General features: G+C 45.0%; 1 protein-coding gene across 2 annotated transcripts in view; it reads left to right on the top strand.

Moving 5' to 3' along the window:
- Window positions 1-495: 495 nt before the first annotated feature.
- Window positions 496-27982, top strand: part of LOC126335630 (regucalcin-like) — a 331250-nt gene continuing 303763 nt past the window's right edge. For both annotated transcript variants that reach the window (XM_049999095.1, XM_049999087.1), the window contains exons 1-2: window positions 496-594; window positions 20597-20766. In XM_049999095.1, the coding sequence (XP_049855052.1) occupies window positions 20607-20766 (160 nt within the window). In that variant the 5' untranslated portion in view covers window positions 496-594; window positions 20597-20606. The remainder of the gene's footprint in view (window positions 595-20596; window positions 20767-27982) is intronic.

Below are 27982 nucleotides of genomic sequence, written 5' to 3'. Positions count from 1 at the left end.
AATAAACTTATAAAAAGAAATCCGGTTTATATTTGATTCAGCCGGCCGAAGTGACCGAGCGGTTCTTGGCACTACAGTCTGGAACCGCGTGACCACTACGGTCGCACGTTCGAATCCTGCCTCGGGCACTGATGTGTGTGATGTCTTTAGGTTAGTTAGGTTTAAGTAGTTCTAAGTTCTAGGGGACTGATGGCCAAAACTGTTTAGTCCCATAGTGCTCAGAGCCATTTGAACCATATATTTGATTCACTTTCGTAAATGCAGCTACAGCAATCAGAAACTATGTAATAAGAGAAAAGTGAAAGGTACGAAGAGCAAGGAAAGTAATTTTGTGTACCATTGTAATTTAGGACGCTGTATTAGCAGTGCAAACAGATGGACAGTGCGGAGACGTACAATATCAGACGCAACTGTTTGAATGCCGCGGCTTGGATGCTGCGATAAGACGGCGGTGCGTCTGCGCACGAACGCTCGTCCACCTTCCTGAGGCAAAGCTCGTGCGTCGCGTCTCAGTCGATGAAGTTGAGCGCAGTACTTGCGAAGTTGTCGCCTGTGGGACGCCGTAACCCTTCCAGATTGCGAACTGCGCTGCAGGTATGGAAACTGCATTTCACTGATCGCCTTAAAATTGTGTGTTGACATCACATATGAGTCATAAATTGCCTATCAGATATTGGCAGACGTACGTAAATGTCGAGAACGACTATTTGATCGTTGCCCTCTGCAATACCTGTTTATCGGCGTCTAGTTAGACTCATATGTTCGTCTACGTTTGGTGTTCGTACAACCGTTTTACTGCGGTCGTGACATCAATTTCTGTTCTTAATATTCAGTATTTGCAGCAGTTGTTTTGATGTATCAGAACGGAGCGTTATTGGTAGCACTCGTTCATCTGTGCGTTTGTTCTTCACTCACACAAAGTGTTGAGTACTATCGACAAGGGATTTCAAATTGATTCCGTACTTCTAGATTTCCAGAAAGTTTTCGACACCGCGCCTCATAAGTGGCTTGTAATCAAATTCCATGCTTATGTAATGTCGCCTCAATTATGTAGCTGGATTCGAGATTTCCTGCCAGAGAGGTCACAGTTCGTAGTAATTGACAGAAGGGCAACGAGTAAAAGAAGTGATTTCTGGTGTTTCCCAAGTTAGTGTTATAGGCCCTCTGTAGCTCCTTATCTATACAATGTTTTAGGAGACAGTCTGAGAAGTTCTCTTAGATTGTCATCAGATGATGCTTCGTTCTTCGTGTAGTAAAGCCATCAGAAGATCAAAACCAATAGCAAAACGATTTAGATAAGATTAAGATATCTCTATGATGCGAGAATTGGCAGTTGACCCTAAATAATGAAAAGCGCGAGGTCATCCACATGAGTGCTAAAAGGAGTCTATGAAACTTCGGTTACACGATTAATCAATCAAATCTAAAGGGAGTAAACTCAACTAAATACCTAGAAATCACAATTACCAGCAACTTAAAGCGAAAAGAACACACAGAAAATGTTGTGGCCAAGGCGAAGCAAAGACTGCGTTTTATTGGCAGAACACTTGGACGATGCATTAACGGAGTACAACTAGCACGTTCAAAGAATGCAAGCACGTTTTGCACTATCGAGAAATAGTGGAGAGAGTGTCACTGAAATGATACAGGTTTTAGGGTGGAAATCATTGAAATAAAGGCGTTTTCCGCTGTGGCAGGATCTTCTCATTAAATTTCAATCACAAACTTTCTCCTCCCGATGCGAAAATATTTTGTTACCGTCGATCTATATAGGGAGAAATGATCATAATAATAAAATAATGCAAATAAATGCTCGCACGGAAAGATATAGGTGTTAGCTTTTTTTGCGCGCTGTTCGAGAGAATTTTTGTGAAGGTGGTTCGGTGAACCTTCTGCCAGGCAATTTGTCTGGTAGCCATGTAGATGTAGATGTATCGCCACCCACCAGCCACCACGCTATTGATAAGCCAAGAAGCATATAATGTGTAATTAATGGTATTATTGTGCTTTCTGCACTCGCATTCGGCAGAAGCGGCATTCAGATAAGCGCACGACCATTCAGTTGAGATTTTTAGTGATTTCCCTAATCGATGACGACGAATGTTCGGATATTTCCGTTGAAAAGAATGCTATGAAATTTCTTCTCCATCCTCGTTGAATGTGGGCGTGTCTCCAAATCTACTGACCTCGTAAAGTATGTTAACACCGAATACTCCTTAAATCTGTTGCGTGTTCATATGAAGTATGCGAACTGTTTTCTTCGACTGTGATTTTCGTTACCATTTTTCTTAGTCGTCTACCAATATCTGTATACTCTGCGCGTAATTGTAAACTGTGTGAGAAAAGATACTATTTATTGCAGCATATTAAGCTCCTGGCAGAGGGTTCATCGAACCACCTTCAAGCTATTTCTCTACCGTTCCAGTCTCTCGAAAAGCACGGGAAAACGAAACACTTTATCTGTAGTGCGAGTTCTGATTTCTCTTATTTTATTATGATGATCATTTCTCTCTCTGAGGAGAAAGTTGGTAATCAAAATTTCGTGAGAAGGTCCTGCCGCTACGAAAAACGCCTTTGTTTTAATGACTGCCACCACAATTCATACCCGTGGCATTTTCTCCCGTATTTCACGATAATACAAAACGAGCCGCCCTTCTTTGGAATGAACGTCCTACGTCAGTCCTACCCGATGCGGATCCCTCACCACACAGCAATACTCAAAAGAGGTCGGACAAACGTAGTGTAAGCAGTCTCATTAGTTGACCTGTTGTATTTTCTCAGTGTTTTGCCAATAAATCGCACTCTTTGCTTTCCCCGCAACGTTATACATGTGATCGTCCCGTTTTAATGTATTCGAAATTATAGCCCCTAAGTATTTAGTTGAATCTGCAGCTTTTAGATTTATGTGGGTTATCGTGTAACCGAAATGTAGTGGATTCCTTTAGTACTCGTGTGTACTACTTCATATTTTTCATTATTTAAAGTCAATTGCCACATTTAGCACCTTACAGATATCTTGTCTAAATCGTTTTTCAATTGGTTTTCGTTTTCTGATGTTTCTGAAAGACGGCAAATGACAGCATCATCTGCAAATAATCTAAAGGGCTGCTCAGATTGTCTCCTAAATCGTTTATGTAGATCAGGAACACCAGAGGACCCGAACACTTGCTTAGGGGAACACGAAATATTACTTCTGTTTTAGTTGATGACTTTTCGTAAATTGCTACGAACTGTGAATTGTCTAACAGGCAATCACGAATCCAGTCGCACAACTGATATGATGCTCGATAGGAACGCAATTTGAATAGAAATCACTTCTGATGAACGGTGCCACAAGCCTTCTGGAAATATAAAAATATGGGATCAATTGGACATTCCCTGTCGATAGCTCTCATTACTTTGTGAGAATAAAAAGCTAGTCTCGTTTCACAAGATCGATATTTTCTGAATCCGTATTGCCTATTTGTTAATAAATCGTTTCCTTCGAGGTGATTGTTAATGTTCGAGCACAGCGTATGTTCCAAAATGCTACTGCAAATCGGTGCTAGTGATATGGGTCTTTAATTAAGAGGATTACTCCTACTTCCTTTCTTGGGTACTGCTGCGACTTGCGCAACTTGTCAGTCTTTAGGTACGGATCTTTCGACGAGCGAGCAGTTATATATGATGATAAATATGGAGCTATTGTATCACCATACTGTGAAAGGAACCTGACTGGCAGAAAATCTGGACCGGAGGCCTTGCCTTTATTAAATGATTCAAACTGCTTCGCTACCTCTAAGTTACTCCAAGTTACTCATGTTGGCAGTTGTTCTCAGTTGTTCTTGATTCGAGTTCTGGAATATTTACTTCGTCTTCTTTTGTGGGGGAATTTTAGAAAACCCTGTCTAGTAACTCTCTTTTAGTGGCGCTGTCATCAGTAAAATCACGATAGTTATCGCGCAGTGAAGGTACTGGTTGAGTGTTGCTGCTGGTGTACTTTGCACACGACCACACTCTCTTTGCCTTTTCTGCCAGATATAGAGACAGAGTTTCGTTGAGGTAACTAAAAGCTCTCAAATTGAAGTATGAGCTAAATTTCGAGCTTCTGTACAACATCACCTTGGGGATTTATCGTCATTTTAAATTTGGCGTGCTTCTTTTGTTTCTTCCGCAACAGTGTTCTGACCTGTTTTGTGTATCATGTGGGATCAGTGCCATCACTTATTAATTTATTTTGTATGTATCTCTGAATTGCCGTCGATACCTCTTCTTTGATACATGAAATGTATTCTCAGTAACGAATACGAACAACCATCAGATGCATAAGGAAATGGCGACAATGAAAATCCGTGCCGGAGCGGGCTCGAACCCGGATTTCCCGCTCCACACGAGCGGTCGCGTTAACAAAATGGTTGAAATGGCTCTGAGCACTATGGAACTTAACATCTGAGGTCATCAGTCCCCTAGAACTTAGAACTATTTAAACCTAACTAACCTAAGGACATCACACACACCCATGCCCGAGGGAGGATTCGAACCTGCGACTGTGCACGACCGATGGACAGAGACAAACCTCCACACAATGTTATTTCCACAACACAACTTGTTCTCGTACGGGCATTATGTAATTTCGTACACGGGAGGACACTTTAATAGAGGATAGCTGCTTGGCATCGGTGGATAAATACAACACTGCAGAACCTGTGGTGTTAAGAAGAACGAAGCATTCTTCCTTCGGACATACATGTACAGGTTGTGACGCAGGAACGACGACATGGATGTCTGGGTCTGTCTGTGAGACGTGCATGTATAGTATAGTGTTTCCTTACTTTAAACTACATACGATGAGAATTTAACATTAATTATTTTCATTGCGTAGTTAAGACCATTATATGCTGAATACTTTGTAGGAGGTCAAATAAATGTTTGATTTTATTTTAGATGAGCGCCAGGCTCCCTACAAGTTTATAATTTCACGAAATAAAGTCCAGGCGAGAATTGACATATCGGCCCCAAATGGTATCGCTGAAAATATCTGACGTCTCGCAAATTTCAATTACTGAAATACTTAAACTCAAATTAAATAAGGCTTTGAAATGACTTCCTGGCCTCTGCTGTGAAGGGTAATTGCAAAATAACATAATATTTAAATCTTCCGCGTTATGGCGGCTAGTTGTTGCTAGTCAGCGATAATGGCTTCTGGGCGTTGTAGCAGCTGAAAAATACTAATTAATCTCTGTCAAGTGAAACATTAAGATGAGTTGCTTGCATTATCTTGAAATAATAACATGAGCTATTTTTATACATGGATTTTAAGCAATAATTTATGTACACGCCTTAACACCGTCTAGAAAAGAAAACGATATCTACAGGCGTTAAGCGCTACACACAATCTCTATATAACAAAGGAAGCAGAAGAAGATCGATTTGTTTTGTTCATCTTATATATAGTTACACAAATATATATATATATATATATATATTAGTGCGATATTAAATCTCAGCGATAAGGTCTTTTTCTCATCAGAGTATTTACGTTTTTTGTGAATATTAATCGTACATTTCTTCACAAATGTCTCTTAGGTCTTGTTTTATTTTCAGAATGAGATTTTCACTCTGCAGCGGAGTGTGCGCTGATATGAAACTTCCTGACAGATTAAAACTGTGTGTCCGACCGAGACTCGAACTCGGGAGTTCGAGTCTCGGTCGGGCACACAGTTTTAATCTGCCAGGAAGTTTGTTTTATTTTTTTCGCTTTTTTTTATATGCACTGCACACGCACTGTACGTAAAAATCACCTAAGGGGCACTGCTATCGGTTAAGTCGATGGCTGTCGTCAAACGGAAAATCCGGGTTCGAGATCCGGTCCGACACAGATTTTCACTGTCGTCATTGTCTTACACAGCTGGTGGCTGTTCGTATTCGCAACTGCGAATAAGTTTTCATGTATTTCGTAGTGGCTGTAGCCGCCGCAGCTCTTCTTAACAACACAGGCATTGCAAATCCTATTTCTTTGAATTTGAACCACATTTGGTCTACAATGACACAGTCAAATTGGAAAGAATGGAGACTGCTTCCTAGGCCTGTTTCACACGTATGCGGTTCTATTCGCTTAGGTTCGTTTTCGGTAACGCCGACAAGTCTGAAACCGTGCTGCGTTTTCTATTCGGTACCTAATACAAACAGTAGGCATCGAATACTCCCTCGACACGTACAGGTTTCATCAGGTTTTTATACGGTGGGAGCTCATGTACATGGAACAGACAGCAATCAAGGCGGACACTCGATTCAGGTATTTTAAACCCGATAGCGAGTAGATTATCTCTTATCATTACTTTTTTGAAGCTGTTGTCGCAGTTTTTCTGATAAAATGAGCGGTTTGCCAGGTGTTGATGAGTCTGGTTTCGGCAGTGCAAGCTGAACTAGTGCTGTGGGACAAAACTTGTGAAAACTACAAGGATTAGTTTAACGCGCAGGAAGCATGGAAAGACGTTTGTGTTAAAATGTTCAACAAATTTCATGAATTTGATGTCACTAAAAAGAAAGATTTTGATAAGTACCGAAAAATTCATTTTTGTCGAATAAGAGACGTAGTTCATTAGGGCAATTGGGAACTTCCCGCGATTTTGAGGAAATTTAAAAGAAAATGATTTGAAAATGAAGAAAATAAGCAATGAAATTTATTTAAAACAGATATAAATTTGTTATGCAGTACACGGCTGATTACATTCGCTCATAAATGTATCTTGGTGTTGAAGGCGATCCCTTAGCTTCACGCCTAACTCACCAAATGATTTCGTAGACGTCTTGAAGAAATTAAAAATGTGTCTTCGTGCTCTTTTAGCTTCAGGAAAATTGTGTGAATACTCCAAACTCCTGCCGTAAAGTGATGAGAGGGTGCTGCCAGTAAATTATAGTATTCCTCCTTGGTTTGTTAATTCTTCTACAGGGAAATAACTTGGCAACTACTCTGCTTCTCTCCGGGATCACTGCTGAGCCGATATACGAGACAAAACCTAATTTCAAACGTTTATGGGTGAAAGGACTTCATTCGTTCTCCGCTGCAACAGAAAACTAACCAAACCGTATGGAACTGCATACATGTGAAGTAAGTCTTAAGAAGATGTCAAGCGAATTTTTTACTTCCTTTTTTAATAGAAGTACTTTGTGCTAATTTTTGATATATTTTGATGTTACGGTATTCAGTCTAACTAGAACAGCCTTGTGGTCACTAATCCCTGCATCTGTCACGATGATACCTATTTACTCAGAATTATTTGTTGCTAAGGGGTCAAGTATGTTTTCGCAACCGTTTACACTTCCGATGGGCTCTTGAACTAATTGTTCAAAATAATTTTCTGAGAACGCTTTCAGTAAGATTTCAGACGACGTTTTATGCCTAACGCCGGCTTCAAACATGTATTTTCACCGACATATAGAGGGTAGATTGATGCCACCACCAAGTGTAATTGTATGAGTGCGGTACCTATTTGAAAAGACTCGCAAGTTTTCTTTGAACCGTTCAGCAGCTCTAGCGCGTATACCAAGGGGTCGGTAAATGGAACAAGTTATTAATTTATTCTGGTTGTCTTATAATGATTTGAGCTTCAGAACTTTCTAATAGCTCTTGGGGCTCTGGTCCTTTCCCAACACAATTAGACTACAATCATTTTTCTTTTTTTAGTCTCGGTTTTCAGGCTGGTTTTATGATGCCCGCGACGAATTCCTCTACTGTGCCAACCTTTTCATCTCAGAGTAGCACTTGCAACCTAGGCCCTCAATTATTTTCTTGATATACCCCAGACTGTCTTCCTCTACAGTTTTTACCCTCTACAACTCCCTCTAGTATGATGGAGCTTATTCCCTGACGTTTTAATAGATGCCCTTTTATCGTGTCCCTTTTTCTTCTCAGTGTTTTCCATATCTTCCTTTCCTCGCTGGTTCTGTGGATAACCTCTTTACTCCTTACCTTATCAGTCCATCTAATTTTCAACATACTTCTGCAGCATAATATCTCAAATACTTCTATTCCCTTCTGTTCCGGTTTTCGCACAGTCCATGTCTAACGGCCATAGAATTCTGTGCTCGAAACGTACATTCTCAGAAATTTCTTCCTAACATTAAGAGCTATGTTTGATAGCAGTAGGCTTCTTTTGGTCAGATATGCCCTGCAAGTCGAGGAATCTGCAACCTACAAGTTCGCACAGCTGTCTGAGCGTCTGATTCAGACCCTCCACTCGGCTCTCTACCACAGAAACATCCGAAAAAAACTAGTTAATTTGTCATCACCATTAGAGACTTCTCTGCATTCGGCGATCGTTCATGATCATTTATTTCACTTTTTCCACGACTTCATCGGTTGCTGATGTGCGGGAGCGTCTGGGACGTTCGTCGTCTTCAACGTCTTCACTATCTAATTCGAAACGGTAACACTACCGAAAATTAAGGTAACCCACACCCGGGGCAAAGGGGAGGCCCCCTCTCCCCAAACCTCAGGGAAAGGAAGAAATGTAGTAGTCAGGTGCTTTCCTCCAAGGAAATGATTTAAAAGTCGGTGTTACGCAGGTTCTTAACAGACTCAGAACTCGAACTTTTTTATGGCTACTTACAAGTCGCCATTCGCCTTCCAAAACATTAAAAATACGCCATATGCCCCCGGTCTAGCTTGTTCGACCTCCCCCCCCCCCCCCCCCCCCCCCATCGCTACTAACTATCGTATGGAGGCCCTTCCCGTAAACTCTTGTTTTACTCGTGGCATACTTACCAAAAGCAGTATTTAACATTTCTAAATCTTTGCTGCATCCTATTCCGCCCTTATAGCAAAATTTAATTCAAATCGACGACAACTACCAACATGTAACCTCTTTTACAGCTGACAAGATTAAATATCCGATTTGGTAAAAACTGTACAGATACTTTTGAGAAATCTTAGCGACACAAGAACGATAAAACTGCACGAAATAGACTGATGCAAGACACTAAATTACAAAACTGACTTTACCTTCTTAACGCACATCGTCTTTAGATGACGTGACATGCTCCAGATGTTCACCATAAATCTTATAATCGCCACTGTCACCTATTTCTATTTGTTACTAGCTTAGCTCCCGCTGCTTCGCCCGCGTCGACTATATGGAGCGCAGACTGTTTTGTTTTCTTTAATCGAATTTTTATGTTGACAAATTCCAACATCTTCTAAAAGTTTCATGCTAATTAAGGCCGTAGAAGCATGTACTTCTGACGAGAAAGTGATTCTGGTACTTGGAGTCGGAGGTCTTCGTTAATCCTGCCTTTAGAGTTCTTGTGATGATATTTCTATTAAAACTTCCATCCCCTGACTCACATTTCTTTAGAAGTCACATCGAATATCCATAGATTTATCTTTAACTGTGTTTTAATGTAACTAAATATTTTCATAAACAGTTTCATTCCTATTTCGCCCACTTTGAGTTGAATATCCAAAACCTCTGAAACATGTAATTTTTTTTAATTTCTAACCGAGAAGCCAAATAGGTAACTTTGCGTTCCGCCTTGCGTCAAGTTTTCTCACGGGGGAGCCTCGTCAGAGAGGTTCACCGCATGAGCGTCTTGGGAAGTAATTCCAGTGGTGGTTTCCCGTTGCCTTTCACTTATGAGTATGAAATGATAATGAGGACAACACAACACCCAGTCCCTGAGCGGAGAAAAACTTTTTTAACAATGATTTATTTTTAGAAAAGCTGTCACCCGAATAGAGATTAAATTTCCAAAAACGCTGAAACAAGTATTTCTTTATTTCTGACCGAGAAACCAAATATCAATTTTCGTAGTTCTAGCTTCATAATCACCATTATAGCGACATATTTTCAAAAAAAACATTTCATACCCTTAGGGGTGGAATTTCGAAGATTTGCATCTTAAACGACACCTATATAATAAGGTCAACACCCTCTCCAAATTTGAAGTTGCTATCCTCAGCGGTTTGGCTGCGCGATTATGATTCAGTCAGGTCACATCTTTTATACGTAGAGATTGGCACTGTCTTGCATTTATCCATACGTTACATGTGCCTCGATGGGTGTTAGTGGTACCGCGCCAGCAGATACACGTCAGCAGCGTCCACCACTGTGGGACAACCGGCTAATATATATATATATATATATATATATATATATATATATATATATATATATATAATATAAATCGGCTGTATGGATACTACATAAAGTACACATACGATGTGTCAGCTTTTTTCTCACAATCTGCGATATTCAGGGGTGGTTTTGCTGGCAACATTGCGTTCCTAACGTAGATGGTTATTCATCTTGGGGTTGCAGTTCAGATTTCTGACCGTGTTTGCTTTCGAACAGTGACAGGTCATGCACACTCTTACCCCTGTGCTACAGTGTAGTGGCCTATAGCCTTTTCACTTACAAGGGTATTAATCGAAACTAAATTGAATACACACCGACGGAAAAAAGTCGTAAGACTAAAGAGAGTTGGGCAACATAAACGAAAGTTGGTAGGTGTGTTTCTTTCATCTGAAAGACGATGCCTACTCAAATTTCGCGCCGGTCGCATAATAGTGGCGCTAGTAGTACCACTATGAAAATGCAAATCCGGTTTACTTTAAACACACGCTGTAACGGTCGTGAGCATTAGTTACCTTGAGATACGACGTGGTGAGTTGATGTTAGTCAAGAATGCCTTCAAGGCGACAAAGACGCCATTGTGAGTACCTCACTGAGTTTGAACGAGGTAGTGCAACAGGGCTACGAGAAGCTGGATGTTTCTTTTCTGTGATATTCCAGAAAGGCTTGCCGGGAATGTAGCCACGGTACATGACTGCTGGCTTCGGTGGTTGCGAGAATATACGGTCGCAAGAAGACCGGGCTCTGGACGCCCACGTGCCACTACCGAGAGGAAAGATAGGGTGTCGGCTTATGTCGCTGGCGCATCGTACTCCATCTGCAGCAGCAATCTGAGCAACTGTTGGTACCACAGTCAAATAATGAACTGTTACAAATCGGTTACTTCAAGGACACTCCGAGCCAGACGAGCTGTTGCGTCCGTTCCACTGATCCAAAACCACCGCCATTTGCGACCTCAGTGGTGTCAAGTGAGACTTCATTGGAGGGCAAAGTGGAGGTCTTTCTGTTTTCTGATGAAAGCTGGTTCTCCCTCGGTGTCAGTGATGGCCGTGTGTTCGTTAGAAGGAGCCCAGTTGAAGGCCTACAACTAACTTGTCTGACTGCTAGACACACTGGACCTCAACTGGAGTTACTGGTCCGGGGTACGATTACGTATGAGAGCAAAGGCACTATCGTGATTATCTCACGCATAGTGACTGCAAAATTATACCTCAGTTTGGTGTGCTACCAATCCACGGGTTGTATTCTAACAGGATAACGCTCGCCCACATACTACTGTTGTAACTCGAGATGCTCTACAGAGTGTTGACATATTGCCTTGACCTGAACGGTCACCAGTTCTGTCTACAATCGAGCACGGACGGGACATCATCAGACGACAACTCCAGCGTCGTCCACAACCAACATTATCCGTCCTTGTATTGACCTACCAACTGCAAAATGCATGGAACAATATTCCAAAAAATGACAGCCGGCACCTGTACAACACAATACATGCGTATTACACATGATATTAATGTACCAACGTTTCACATTTTCAACGGCTTAAATTGGGCTTACATTAATTTGCGATCTTGCGAGGTGAATCATTCAAATATGTTACCTAAACAAACCTATTCCCGAAATTTCACTACTCAACATTTATTAACTTTTGGTGTTGCGGTTTTTTTCCGTCAGTGAATTAATTTTACGTTTATAAGCTGAACTGTTCAAATACTTTCATATTTTATAAAAATGGCTCTGAGCACTATGGGACTTCTGAGGTCATCAGTCCCCTAGAACTTAGAACTACTTAAACCTAACTAACCTAAGGACATCACACACATCCATGCCCGAGGCAGGACTCGGTTCCAGACTGTAGCGCCTAGAACCCCTGGCCACCCCGGCCGGCTTTCATATTTTATAATTAAAAATTTAACATGGCGAAGAATAATATAAAACGAAAAAAGCAATGATGTCAGCAGAGGAAATCGAACCTGAATCAACAAACTGTCCATGCGTGCACTTAACCAGTAGGTTACGGAGCTGAGATATATACTTCTGCTCGAAAATCCTTTGAGAATTTAAGTGCTATTGGCGAATTTGACCCTCTCACACCTGCCTCCACATTACCTCCATATATCGGCGAATAAAAAAGTTTTGAGTATTTATGATAAAAGATGCACTGATCAGCCAGAACATCATGACCACCTCCCTGATAGCTAGTATGTCCATTTTTTGGCACAGGTAAAAGTGGCGACGCGTCGTGCCATGCAAGCAATGAGGCCTTGGTAGGTCTCTGGAGAGAGTTGGTACCACATCTGCACAAACACAAGTCACCTACATGCCGTAAATTCTGGGGAATGGGTGATAAGGTCTGACGCCACGTTCAATCACGTCCCAAATGTGTTCGACTGGGTTCAGATCTGGGGAATTGAGGGGCCAGCACATCAATTGGAACTCGCCACTGTGTTCCTCGAACCACTCCATCGCACTCCTGGCCTTGTGACTTGTTGAAAAATGCCACTGCCGCCGGGAAACATGAGCGTCATGAAGGGGTGTACGTGGTTTGCAACCAGTGTAAGATCCACCCTGGCAGTCATGGCGTTCAAAATGGTTCAAATGGCTCTAAGAACTATGGGACTTAACAGCTGAGGTCATCAGTCCCCTAGACTTAGAACTACTTAAACCTAACTAACCTAAGGACATCACACACATCCATTCCCGACGCAGGATTCGACCCTGCGACCATAGCAACAGCGCGGTTCCGGACTGAAGCCCCTAGAACAGTCACGGTGTCTAGCACGAGTTCTGCTGGACATATGAATGCCCACGTTAAGGTTCCCCGGAACACAATGGAGTCGCTGCCAGCTTGTCTCAGTCCCGCAGTACAGGTGTCAAGGAGCTGTTCCCCTGGAACCGCATTGACATGATAATGAAGGTAACGGGATTCATAAGATCAAGTAAAACTCTGCCCTGCATCAAAATGCAAGCCGGCTGCTGTGACCGAGTGGTTCTAGGCGCTTCAGTCTGGAACCGCGCTGCTGCAATGGTCGCAGATTCGAATCCTGCATCGGGCTTGGATGTGTGTGATGTACTTAGGTTAGTTAGGTTTAATTAGTTCTAAGTCTAGGGGACTGATGACCTCAGATGTTAAGTCCCATAGTTCTAGAGCCATCTGAACCATTTCCAACATCCAGTGCCAATGGTAACATCCCCATTTCAGTTGTGGTTACTGATATCGTGGTGTTAACATTGGCATATGCGTGTGTCGTCGGCTGCGGGCGTCAATCGTTAGGAGTGTTCGGCGCACTGCGTTTTCAGACACATTTATGCTGTGCCCAGCATTAACGTCAGATGTTAGTTCCGCACAGTTCGCCGCCTGTCCTGCTTTAACGGTCTGCTCAGCCCACAACGTCCGATATCAATCACGAGGAGCGGCGGCCGCCCCCCCCCCCCCCCTTCACCACGAGTTATGGACGTGGTCTCACCTCAGTTTCGCCACGTTTTGAAGACACTCACCACAGCACTGCCCAAACACTCGGAAAGTCGCGCAGCTTTCGAAATGCTCGTGCCGAGCTTCCGGGCGATCACAACCTGCCCTTGCTCGAAGTCAGATAGACCGCCTGTCTTCCCTATTCTGCACACGGACAGCACGCTCACTAATACTACATCCATCTTGTGTGTGCCGCACTAGCGATCATTCCTCGCCAGGTCACGCTGCTATCGAATGACAGGTTTATATCGATAATAGGTCGTTGGGCACAATGGTCTGGCTGATCAGTCTACATGCCTGTTTGCATTTGGTTTTTACCTCTGCAAACAATTTAAAATTTTGTGCATCGCTTTACTTACTTTGGTTCTGCACATTATCTATGATGGATAATGAAAACAAATTCTTTCTTTTGTCAAGTAAGGATATGAAATCTCAAGACAAGCAAAAATTTAATCTTTCCACTGAATACTTTTCTTAAAATTGGACGGTAAGAGTGTCGTAGTGACTGGAACGCCATCTGTCAGCACAGGTAGCAGAATTAGGCGAGCAGTACACCGACAACAAAGACGCTCTCAGCGTGGAATATAGAGAGCAGCGAAAGTGTCGAATTTTATAATTAATAGTTTACCATGGAGAGAAATAAAATAGAATAAAAAAAGTTGGTAGCAGTGAGATTTTAACCCAAGCCATGAATTAGGAGCCTGTGTGGTAAATCACTTTTTTTTCAGGATTTTCTTTCTTTTATGAAGCTCGAGAGGGTGTCGGGGGCAAAGAGGACAGCGGTCGCCTTCCGAGGCCTGGCCATAATGCCCCATTCCCACCCTCTCAGAGACAAGAAAGGAAAGGGGTCTCACAGGATCAAGAGAGATTTGTTTGAACAAATTTATTTAGTTATTTGTCAGTACTTTTTCTTAATTATTTATTTATTTAGCTTTTTTATTTTTTATTATTTTGTTTGTAATCGGGTCTTACTACCGCCACCAGGAGCTTCCGAGTCCTCTTCGCGCAAATTAGTGGAGAGGGGACTCTCTCTAAACCGTTTCCTCAGAGTATCAATCATGTTGCGTGAATCGTGTTGAAGTGCGTCGTCGAGTACTTTGAACGCCCCAATGGGCAGAAGGATCGTCGAATAATTCCCCTAAATAATTCCATAGTCATGTCCGATACAACGCATGGCAGCAGAACGTCTCATGGCACGTCATCATGTGGAACCACAAGTCGAGAGCGCGTTCAGACACAGCTTGCAAAATGTAGTACAGCACCATGACCTTCAGCCAGTTGACGGCGTTCGTCCTGGCGGTAGAAAAGTAAACAGTATCTGGGCATAGTAGTCGGGGTAATACACTCTGGCTGTCGTCGCAACAGGAATACCAGCAGATATAAGATACCAGCAGCTGCCCGTCGCAGCTCATGTCAAGCAGTGTGTGTCTGAATCGACGACTGCGCAGTGCGGGCACAAAGGGTCGTCCATAGCATGGATGGAATGGAGCCGCTGGCGATTTGCTAATCTGTCGTGCACCACCACGTACCACAAGAACGAGTGTACGTGGGCAGATATGCGGTGTGGATGGCGCGACACACGCTTGTCCAGCGGATTGTCAGGTAGTGCTGTTCAACGTTGTTGAGGGGTTTCGTGCCTGGTAGATGTGGTAATAGTCTCTCGTGCTCGGTACGCTCGTCGCCGGTAGATCCTCGATCACGTGGCTCACTTAGACCGGGAAATCCTGGATTTGGGCGAGAGACAGAGCTGTGTGTCCCACGGCGACCGGAGGTCGAAGATCTCGGGGTGCGACAATCTGAAGCAGCGTCCTCATCAAGCTGGTGCTAGCCGCGGTCCACGTGAGTCGGTCGTACAGAGGTATAACGCCCATGCCAGTGGAGGCCCCATGAAAGTAGTGTAGCGGACTTTGAATATGTGACCTGTGCTCACAAAATGGGTCATAGTGACAGTTAGGGGACGAATGCAAAATTATTAAGTTTGGACTTTAGGTAAGTGCTGACGTTAACGCGTCCGGAGAATCAATTCGACGTTGAGGAATTTGCCGTCACCCAGCAGCGCATCTGACCATTGCAGTAGCTGGCGAAATGTGGCTGGCGCAGTTCGGCGAACTCTACTGGAGAACTGCATCCCCAATGCGGTCAGTGTGGGAACTTCTGGAAGGGGATTGCTGCGTGTGGACAAGGCCCCTTCCGACATCCATATACGTCACCTTGCGCATGTAGACGACTGCCTGATATAGCGCCGTAGTGACACAACCGCTGAAGATTTCGTCGTTCGACCGTTCCTTGAGCATCATGTGGTCAGCAAGGTCACGTCGCATATGCAGATCCCTTCCAGTCGTTGGCGAAGGCCGTGCTTGCAGGTTCGAAGGCCACCGCAAATAAGACTCCCTTTCGCACTAACCGCCAAGAGTGATGTGTTCGATCTGGTAGCTATTGACCATAATCCGAGAGCGGGCCCTGTGGATTAAACATAGGCTCACCCCTGCCGACGCCTGCGAGAGGTCTATGTGTTCAAGTACAGCGCTAAGGAAGCCATGGTCGATACGGTCAAATGTGTGATACAAATCGACGGCGACAAGGGCGCCTCGGAGGCGGTAGGCCGCCACCAGCGCCATGACGTCACGGTAGGCGCCAAATGCCCTGTAGATGTTGTTGTCGCCGCCTAAATATGTCTGGTCAGGATGGATCATGTGTCCGATTGTGGCCTGAAGACGCGTGCGAAGGATTCGGGCAAAATGTTTATAATCCGTGTTTAGAAGCGTAAGCAAACAATAATCGTGACAACAGTGAGAACCGCTATAGTATCGTGATGCCTTCCAGGAAATCCATGGGGACGGTGAAATCGTCGTGGAGGACGTCTTGAAACATCTGAATCCACCTGAGCTCCCATCAGGCGACAGAAGGCACGGTAGAATTAATTTGGTAAGCCGTCTGGTCCCGGTGATCGGACACCGTGTTCCAAGGCTGCTGTTAAGTCTTCAACAGTTATGGGAGCCAGGAGGGCGTCGTCCTGGGATACTACTTTGGGGACAGGCAAATCGCACAGGATGCCTTGATACTTTTGGATGGTCCGTGAGTCCTCGACATAAAACGCCCTGTAATACTGGATGAATGCTGCAGCGATGGCACACTGTTTGTTGATTCATCCACCCATTCCTGTTTGGACTGATGTTATAAGCTGGCGCTCACGGTGGCATCTCTGATGACGTTATATGCGGATGCCATTTCGGTGGCTCCGAGACGATTAACCGCTTTCTGCCGGTCACGTGATGTTCCTCAGCACTATGTAATAAAATTCCAGCCTAACCCGACGCCAGCATGCTCTGTCATGGAGACATCCCATGAGCGTCTGTCGAAGGGCCACCTTGGCGCAGTCGAGCCACCAATGTAATCTGGAAGGATGGACGTGCACACTCCGAAGGCAGCGGTTCCGTGTAGCAGCGGTCTCCCGCCGACATGCGTCATCGCACAGGTAGCAAACATTCAGCGTCCATGGACCACAGCTTCAGTATTTGCGTTGATGACGGAGTGTGATCGAACAAATGGTCAGTGAAGGCTGTCGGCCACAGTTCCGCGTCCCTTGTTGTTGCTCAGAGGCTTTGGGAGATGTAGATCCAGTCGAGGCGGCTAGCAGAGTGGTCGGTGAAGTACGTATAGCCACGGCAGTTCCCAACGGGGAGATGCTTCGGAAACTCAAACAGAAATCACTGGAGGAGGGAAACGTTGTTTTCGAGGAACGTGATCCAAACGCTTTAGCTGTGATTTGTGAACTGTACTAATTGCTAGCATGCAAATTGTATATATCGAAGGACACTGCTTATTTGCTTGTCACCAACTGCTTGCGACCCATTTTTGTAAATACGCAAAGTATTGTCACTTTAATTTACTCTAATAAAGTCCATTAATAAGATGACAGTCAAGTCATTTTAATACTACGAGGAGCATTCAGTAAGCACGAGGGCAATCCCAAAAGTAAGGTCTCCTATTTTTTTATAAGTACATAGACCTGTTTATTTCTACAATAGTTTACATCAGTTTAGAGCTTGAACATTTAGCTATTTTTCGACATAATCAACAATCTGTCGATGCATTTTTGTAGACGTTGTGGTAGTTTTTGTATGCCCATGTCATGCCAGCTAGCCGCCATGCTGTTCTTTCACGTCGTCGTGGGAACTGAATCGCTTTCCGACCAGATATTCTTTTCACCTAGGGAACAGGTGATAATCACTGGGCGTCAAGTCAGACTATAGGGTGGGTGGATGATTATGTTCCACTGAAACTGTTGCAGAAGAGCAACGGTTTGCCGCGCGATGTGTGGGCGAGCGTTGTATTGGAGAATGTGTACGCCCTTGCTCAACATTCCTCTCCTCCGGTTCTGAATTGCCCGTTTGAGTTTTTTCAGAGTCACTCAGTACCTGTCAGTGTTAATTGTAGCCCCAGTGAGCGTAAAGTCGACCAACAACACCCCTTTCCGATCCCAAAAAACGGTTGACTTTACCGGCAGACTGTGTTCCGCGGCTTCGGCGAAGAAGGATGCCTCCACTGGCGTGATTGTTGGTTGGTCTCAAGTGTAAAGTGTTATGCCCAGGTTTCGTCCCCCGTGACTATTGAGTCCAGAAATCTGTCCTGATCGGCTGCAAGGCGGTGAAGAATTACGCAGGAAGCAGCGACTCGTTGTCGGATGCGGTCCTCAGCCAGCATGCGTGGCACCCATCTTACGCACACCTTCCAGTATTTCAATGTTTCCGTTAAAATTCTGTGAGTGGTGCTTCGGGAAACCTCAGGAACCAACGTTCAGAGATCATCCAGGGTGATCCGCCGATCTTCACGCACGCTTTACTCAACCTTCAACACTGTCTCCTCAGAAATTGACGGTCTCCCGCTCCTTTGTTCGTCGCGAATTTCGGTCCGACAAGTTGCGAACTCCCTACACCACTTACGAACATTTTTGACATCCATGCACGACTCACCATACACTTCTGTCAATGGGCGACGGGTTTCAATCGGCGCAGTGCCCTTTGCGTTCAAAAACCGAATAACTGCACGCAATTCGCACTTGGCGGTAACACCCAACGGGAGCTCCATTCCGAATGGCTGCCAAGCCAAGACTGAGCCCCTCAGCGCGGCGTGCGCATGTTTACACACAGGGCGTGATGCACTCATCATAACACTGTGACCAACTGCCATACAAACAGAGTTCTGTACTTATAAAAATAACTTTTAGGATTACCGTCGTAATCCAACATATTTTTTCTGAATGCAATTTGGTTTATTCAGGATTCCAGTAAATCATACTATTCCCCAATTTTTTGGACACAAATCAAATCTGTATTTTTCAAAATAATCTTCGTTCAATGTGAAGGCCTTACACCACCTTACTGGAAGAAACCCTACACCCGCATGGTACCACACTATTGGTCGGCGACGGATCCAACCTCTTGAAGCGTCGATAATCTAGCCATCATCCATTTACTGCTTCCCGCGGAGTGCGTCCTTCATTGGACCAAACGGATGGAAGTCGGGAGTTGCGAGATCCGGGCCATAGGGTGGATGAAAAATACAATAAAGTTTTGTGAGCTCCTCTCGGGTGTGAGATCTTGCGTTGTCATGGAGAAGGAGAAGTTAGTTGGCATTTTTGTGGCGACGAACAAGGTCAAGTCGGTTCTTCAGTTTCCTGAGGGTAACACGATACACTTGCACCATGAGGGAGGACATGAAACAGAATAAACCCTTCAGTGTTCCAGAAGGCCGTTGCCATGGCTTTACTGGTTGACAGTGCGGCACTGAACTCTTTCCTTGGAGGAGAGGTGGTGTGGCGCCACTCTATGGATTGCCGTTTTAGTTCGAAGTGATGAACCCACTTTCCATCGCCTGTGATGATGTTCGACAAAAAATTGTCACGATCAGTCTCGTAACGCGCCAGTATCTCCACACAGATGGTCTTTCGTTGCTATTTGTGGTCTCCTGTTGTGCAGCAAAGAACCCAGAGGGCACACACCTTTGAGTACTCCAACTGGTGTACGAGTGTGTCGGCAGTACCAACTCTGATGTACAATTGAGCAGCGAAGTATTTGATTGTGATCCGTCGACCACCTCAAATGAGTGAGTCTGCACATTCTAACATTGCAGGAGTCAAAGCTGTGTTCGGCCGATATACACGTCGGATATAGGACATATTACACGAGCCTGTTGCGATGATCGCAGAAACCTCGCCCAATGGCTCACTGTGCTTTTGTTCATTGTCAGGTCTCTGTAGACATTCTGCAAGCACCTATGAATACCTGTGACGCTCTGCTTTTCCGCCAAAAGAATCTCAATTACAGCTTTCTGCTTGGAACGCACCTCCGTTACAGATGCAGTTTTTAAGTCCACGTACAGGGTCGCCACCTATCGGAACTTGATCAAACCATATTCGACGAAGTCCTACAACAGATTTTGTGTTTTTTAACCGAAGGTGCGTGAGAAAAAATATATTGAACTACATACTGAATGCCCGTTGTATTCATCACCATAAAATTATTATTTTTCAGATAATTGCGATGTAAAGAAAGGTACTATCTGTGTGAAGCCCTGGCCCGATGTAAGAGATGGCCTGATGACGCAAATCAGATCAAGTTAAGTAAATAAAAAAAAATTAAAAAGCGGGAGATTGGCACTGCAGTTCACTTTCCTCCATTTCACGGCTATACTGTGCCCCCCTGTGTCATCGTACCTTTTAGATATTATTCTCGCATCTGGCAGATTTCATTGTTGAGCAACATGGTGTAATTGGATATAACATGTGATTTAGATTCATCAGCAAGCGCTACACGAAGACAATTTTAGAGCCTTGAACACTACCTCACACTGCCCAAAATCCATTTATGACTCAGGTCAAACAGTTCTTCCATTTCAGTATTAAAAATATGTCTTTTAGTTCTTATTTCAAGTTGATCCAACTTAGCATTCGTTTTGTGTGACGAAGCCCCTTTCGCGCTGATAAAGCACCATTCTCCTTACTTTCCAGCCAGGGTACAATGTCACCAGTGACGGTGGAGAAGATTACCGAGCCCTGCAAGTTAGGAGAGGGGCCACACTGGGATGCAGACAAGAAGGTCTTGTACTTCGTCGACATCGGAGGAAATCGGGTGCATAAGTACGACCCGGCGACTCGTACTCTGAAGAGCCTCACTCTCGGTAAGTACTGTTTTACTCCTTTGTACACAACACGCCGATCAGCCAAAACTTTGTGACCACATGCTCAGTAGAGTCTTGGTCCAATTCTGGAACGCAATACAGCAACGATTGTACGAGGTACTGAGTGGACAAGACGTTGGTGGGTTTGCAGAAATGCAGGGTATTGAGGAAACTGGATAGTTTTTTTTATTTTTTTATTTCCTCCGTCTCAGTTGCATTGATATAAAATTCAGGCGTAGTTGTTACCTGGTCCTGGCTGATGCACACGTTTCCAAACCACACGTCTAAACATGATTAAGTACACGTCGTAGAATGATGTGTACAAACAGTATGTGTGTCCATATTGCACGTATTCATATGTTTATAGACATACCTTGCTATTAAATGTAATTATCCAACAATGTTGTGCCAAAAGGCACAAAACGTATTCGGTGGGCAACCAAGTATTCTCACTGATCTCAGCGTGCACGTCCGCTGGTGCCGAATGACACAACCAAACTGACAAATGCTACCTACAGTAGTCAACGGGACACCTCTATTGGTAAAGAAATGTAAATGTCGTGGAACTAAGGCCCCCCGTCGGATAGACCGTTCGCCGGGCGCAGGTCTTTCGATTTGACGTCACTTCGGCGACTTGCGCGTCGATGGGGATGAAATGATGATGGTTAAGACAACACAACACCCAGTCCCGGACAGGAAAAAAATCTCCGACCCAGCCGGGAATCGAACCCGGCCCCTTAGGATTGACATACTGTCGCGCTTACCACTTTTTAAAAAAAATCTTATTTTGTTCGTTGCATCTCCTCGAGGCGGACGTCATAAGACATCCATGTAAGTCCGTCGTTGATCCATTAACTAGGTATTTTTATTACAGAGGACATATAACCCTCTGAGGCGACCACGCTGAGCTACCATGCCAGCGATTTCTCAGCTGCTGGGGCAGACACCTCTATTGGTGCCGCCCTCGTACATACGTGGATGGCACTGTGGTTGTTTGTTGGTTTTCTATGGTGCTGCCCTAACCATTGTCTTTGTTATTGATAAGATTTTAAAAGCAAAGAAGTATCAAATTTACGGTATAGAAAATGTTGACAATTTTGTTTTACAAAATAACGTGGTATCGAAATGAAAATAGGCATTTTACGTTACAGGAAATGTTAATTTTGTTTTCGTAAATAACATAGCGTCAAAATGGAACATACAAAGCCAGGAGGCGACGAAATAGCGCGCCCTCCTGTATACAACCTAAGATTTTTGTGGCAGAGTAAAGTACGAAGCATTACTATCTTGCGTACGGGAAGTCAATCCTAAAGCGTAAAATATGTTGTTCCGTACTGCATGTTGGCCACATACTGTGTAAAATAGAGTAATGAGAAAGATATAAAACATTTACAGCTTCACAAATTACATTATTAGCGTAACCTTTGATACAAAAGCCACAGTAACGCATTAAATAAACATTACACAGCACCACACTGAGCGTCACCCGATACAAGCATCATTCATGGTGCGAAGGCCACATTCAAAGTCAAAACTTATTTCTGCATTGATCATAAAAACCAATAGTCATAGGTAAAGGTGTCATAAGATGTTGATTGTATAGCACTACATAGGACTACATTACAAAAACCATGTTACAAATATTACGCACCACCGTGGGTCGTGCAGGTTTTCGTCGTACACATTTGAACAAGTGTATCAAATGATTACGAATGCCTGCACCCTAAGCGCGATAGTAATACACTAACATATTCTTTTCGCTTAGGAAGGAAATAAACATGAGTACCATTGACACATATAGCACAGCACATTTTTGTGTGACCAGTGCGTACTGTATCATACAATGCCTGTCTGAGCAGAAAGCATATGTTGTCAGTCTTTCTTCGATTTCTACTTTTATTACGGGAAATAACTGTCCGCCATCGTAGCTGAGAGGTCAGCACGCCGGCTTGTCATGTCGGGTGTCGGGTGTCGGGTTTGAGTGGCGGGGGGAGGGGGGGGGGTGTCCGATACCCGGCTTGATAGGAGATTTTCTCCGCTCAGAGACTGGGTGTTTGTGTCGTCTTCGTCACCATCATTTCATCCTCATCGACACCCAGGTCGCTGACGTGGAGTCACCTCAAAAGACTCGCACCAGGCGATCAGTTCTACACGCAGAGCGCCCTCGCCGCACTACATTTCATTTACAGGAAGTAACTGGAATGAAAAACCGACAAACGGTTATTTCAGAAACCGGTTATTTTAAGTCATGTGGATAGAACCAAAAATCGGTTGTTTCAGCAATAGCCACCATCCCTCCTTGCTTCGAGCAGCCGTTCGCCTGGATGACGGCACATCTAAAAGTAAACAAAACTCCTCCCTCACAGGACATGAAGGCCCAAAGGTACCGACTGGCCGCCGTGTCATCCTCAGCCCACAGGCGTCACTGGTTGCGGATATGGAGGGGGCATATGGTCAGCACACTGCTCTCCTGGCCGTATGTCAGTTCCCGACACCGGAACCGCTACTCCTCAGTCAAGTGGCTCCTCAGTTTGCTTCACAAGGGCTGAGAGCAGCCCATTTGCCAACTGCTCGGTAGACTGGATGGTCACCCATCCAAGTGCTAGCCCAGCCCGACAGTTCTTAACTTCGGTGATATGACGGGAACGGGTGCTACCACTGCAGCAAGGCCGTTGGCGTGACGGCGTATTAGGTCACTACAGTTCAGCTAGGGAAATCCGACCACGCAACCGTTTTCGATTGATACGCGTTCCAATCTGTAAGATGCCGTGCCCCACTGCAGTCGAAACTGATGGTGTCGTCCGATTAACATAACATGTGGAGGTCGTTTGCTATGGAATTCCATGTTCAACGATTTGCGCTAAATAGTGTGCTGCGAAACGCCTCTACCTTCTCCAGCACTGTATTCTGTCATTCGGTCTACCCCAGGTCGGCGCCTATCCTGCTTTACAAAGCAGCAAAAATGGTTCAAATGGCTCTAAGCACTATGGAACTTAATTTCTGAGGTCGTCAGTCCCCTAGAACTTAGCACTACTTAAACCTAACTAACCTAAGGACATCACACACATCCATGCCCGAGGCAGGATTCGAACCTGCGACCGTAGCGGTCGCGCGGTTCCAGACTGTAGCGCCTAGAACCGGTCGGCCACTACGGCCGGCAGAAAGCAGCAAGCCGCCGACCTCCACGTTCCGCGATGGGACATGGAAGCCCAACAACTTGTCCCCTACCTGTCGTATCATCGTCGCACAACCACATTTTATAGACGCTCACGAGAGAAGCACGCTAACAACCTTTCAGCTTCCCGGTCTCGAGGTTCTCGTTCCAGGCAATCTGCTCCGTTCGTCAGATTCGTTTGTGGCAGTGTATTGTCCCTCTTGCGAACCATGTCGTGGCTACAATGATTCCCCATTTGTCTCTGTACCGGTAACTTACATGGCCGAGTCACATTAATCTGACCAACGCTTAGGTTCGATGTAAGCCTAAAACGGTTCACGAGCTGCCTTGGTTTAAGTATACAGCACGTGCAAAACGCCACTACCGAAAACCAGCGCCAGGCAACTGTGATGCACCTCGGGCCACAGATGACAGGGGTGAACGATGGCTGTGAAGTGTTGAGCAGCTGACCTCCCAGATGAACCAAGGGGCTACCAACAGTGTCTCTTCGACGACTGTTGGGCGAACGTTGATGCCTGTGGGGCTCAGCAGGAGGCGACCCAAGCTGACGGCTGTTCGTCTGCGACGCACACTGGAATTCGCACGCGAGTACACCAACTGAGTGGCGACTGTTGGTCCTTTCACACGAATTACGCTTCATGCTCCATCGGACAGATGACCGTTGGCGTGTAAGGGCGTGAAACATTTGAAAGCAAACAACCAGGAGGGAGCATTATGCCCTGGGGAATATTTTCGCGGCGTTTCCTGGGTGATCTGATTCTGGAAGGCACAATGGATCAAGTATGGATCTATCCATGGGGACCGTGTCCACTACTACATGCGGATTATTTTTGCCCCGGCACGATGGCATCTACTAGATGGACAATGCAACGTATCACACAGTTTGCAGTGTACGTGTGTGATCCGAAGAGCAGCAGAATGACTATCGTACTACCCTGCCCATCAAACTCTCCGAATTTAAAACCAGTCGGGAATCTATGGGACCACATCGATCGGGCTGTTCGCACCATCGAGGAAAGGCAATGCTCTTCTTGCGAGGGAACACTAATGAGAACATTTAGAGAGCCGGCATTCTGTTGCATTTGCCACACATTGAAGGACCACGAAGGTAAGGTAGGAGAAATTAGGGCTTATACGGAGGCACATAGACAGTCGTTTTACCCTCGTTCTGTCTGCTAGTAGAACATGACTATCAGTGGAACGGGGTACCCTCCACCATAGGGTGGATAGCGGAGTACATGTGCGTCCTTAAGCGCAAACCTAGCGCACCTGGTCGCAACCATGGTGTCGGCATGGCTCCACATCCCTGTCGATAGCTCTGCACCTGTCGCACTGCGCTACAACAGCTGGTTATTCGGGCTTTTGACAAGTGGTCACAACGTGACTGGGCACTGCGTTTTCCTCACTGTGTCACGTGGCCATAACGCAATCAGGCGGCATGCAGCCTCGCGATGGGCGGTGGTCATAATGTTTTGCTCATCAGCGTACTTTCTAGTGGGATATTTTATCAAATTAACAGGACGTATAGAAGAGAACTCTGTGAAGCGCTCACACCTGTTATATTTGTCAATAATTATTCAAATAAGAATTACCACAAATCGTTGGTGTGTAGCGGTCTGCGACACAGGGTCCATTGTTCGACGTGACGGCAGTAATTACATTTATTACAATGAAATGAATGCCCTTAGCTGCATACAGACGTTGATATAAGTCAACGGGGGACAGTTGAAAATGTGTGCCCCGACCTGGACTCGAACCCGGGATCTCCTGCACACATGACAGGTGCTCCATCCATCTGAGCCATCGAGAACACAGAGGATAGTGCGACTGCAGGAACTTTTCTCTGGCATGCCTCCCGTGAGACACATTCGCAACTTATTGTCTATCAGTATATTCATAGAACCCCTGCCCATTATACTCATTACTCGCGGCTTTATCGCCGATTCCTGTAAGAGTTCGGGCACTGTTTGTACTTATTACGCTGTTCATTCCATTCAGCAGATCATGTAATTCCTCTACAATTCCACTTAGAATAACAATGTCATCAACGAATCTGACCGCTCCTAGTAGCTGAGTCATCATCGCTACAGAGTGTCAATCCTAAGGTTCTAGGTTCGATTCCCGGCTGGGTCGCAGATTTTCTCCGCTCAGGGACTGGGTGTTGTCCTAATCATCATCATTTCATTCCCATCGACGCGCAGGTACTGCAGACTTGCACCCGCGCGAACGGTTTACCCGACAGGTGGCTCTAGTCACACGACATTTTTTTTTACAAACAAATCTTAACACTGATATCCTTTCACCTTGAATTTTAGTTCCACTCTTCAACGTTTCTTTTACTTCCATCATTGCTTCTTCGGTGTATAGATTGAACAGTAGGGACGAAAGACTACATCACTGTCTTACATCCTTTTTAATCAGAGCACTTCTCTTATGGTCATCCGCCCTTATTATTCCCTCTTGACTCTTGTACATATTGTATATTACCTTTCTCTCCTTACAGCTTACCCCTATTTTTCTCAGAATCGTTTTACATTGTCGTGAGTTTCTTCCAGGTCAACAAATCCTATTAACATGCCTGAGTTTACTTTAGTCTTGCTCCCATAATTAACCGCAGTGTCAGAATTGCCTCGCTGGTGCCTTTACCATTCCTAAAGCCAAATTGATGCTGATCTGACATCCTCAACAAACAAGCACTATATGACATAAATAGCACGTACAATAAAGGCTTTGTTAACCAGATGTCTTGACTGCTGGTAAATCTTCCAGGTTGTATGGTCTTCAGCCATGAAACATTTTCGTTCCGAACTTTTCGTCGGCAAGTCTAAAAAAAAATGGTTCAAATGGCTCTGAGCACTATGGGACTCAACTGCTGTGGTCATCAGTCCCATAGAACTTAGAACTACTTAAACCTAACTAACCTAAGGACATCACACACATCCATGCCCGAGGCAGGATTCGAACCCGCGACCGTAGCAGTCGCACGGTTCCGGACTGCGCGCCTAGAACCGCGAGACCACCGCGGCCGGCGGCAAGTCTCAGCTGAATCAGGAGCGCCTCTGGTGGTGTCCAGTGCAGCTCTGAGCATAAAGATTAGTAACTACGAGCTAACAACCCGGATGATTTAGCAGCATCTTTAAAGAACATACAGTACAGAGACCTGAAAACTGTGAATCTCCTTCATTTAATGCAAATACCGCGCATGCGCCCAGCCAGAATTGTAGCGCTGCCGCGGGAAGGAATACAAACGGAACTTACATTCTGGGTGTACTTCATGTTTCAACCACACTACTCATTTCAGAATAATAGGAGCACCATAATTAATGATCAGATTCGTCGTGAGCCCTAAACATGAAATTGTCATCGTCGTACTTTCGTGACAAATGCACGTAATTTCACCAATTTTCGAATGTATTAATGTAGATAATGTTTCGAAATCGAAATATCACGAGCCAGTTACTTTCCTGACAATGAATGGACTGTCACAATGCACACAGAGCCGTGGAATTAGAACAACGCCATACCCAAAAATCACTCTTTTTGAAACTGTGTTGTGACAGTTCAACTCCGTCACGGACGCGAGCAGATCCGAACGCCCATCCAACCGGGCTGTCGCAGCTCGAGCTCGCCGCTTTCAGCGTTCAGCAGACGCTTCGGCGATGACGCCTTCTCGTCTGCTCTCAGTCACTGTGTGGCGGCCAGCAGTTTACCCGGCACGTAAAAACGGCAGAAACGACTTTGGCTCCATGGGGGACGTCTTGCTGGGTGTACCGACCTGACGCGAGCTGGAAATCGTTAACGGATCTTCCGCCCGGTATATGGTTCAAATGTCTCTAAGCACTATGGGGCTTAACATCAGAGGTCATCAGTCCCCTAGAACTTAGAACTACTTAAACCTAACTAACCTAAGGACATCACACACATCCATGCCCGTAGCAGGATACGAACCTGCGACCGTAGCAGCAGCGAGGTTCCGAACTGAAGCGCCTAGAACCGCTCGGTCACAAGGCCGGCTCCGCCCGATATATGATGCCTGCTCCG

This window comes from Schistocerca gregaria, chromosome 1 (assembly GCF_023897955.1).
Source record: "Schistocerca gregaria isolate iqSchGreg1 chromosome 1, iqSchGreg1.2, whole genome shotgun sequence".
Lineage (NCBI taxonomy): Eukaryota > Metazoa > Arthropoda > Insecta > Orthoptera > Acrididae > Schistocerca > Schistocerca gregaria.
The sequence above is the reverse complement of the archived record's forward strand: the minus strand, read 5'-3'. Positions and strand labels throughout refer to the sequence as shown.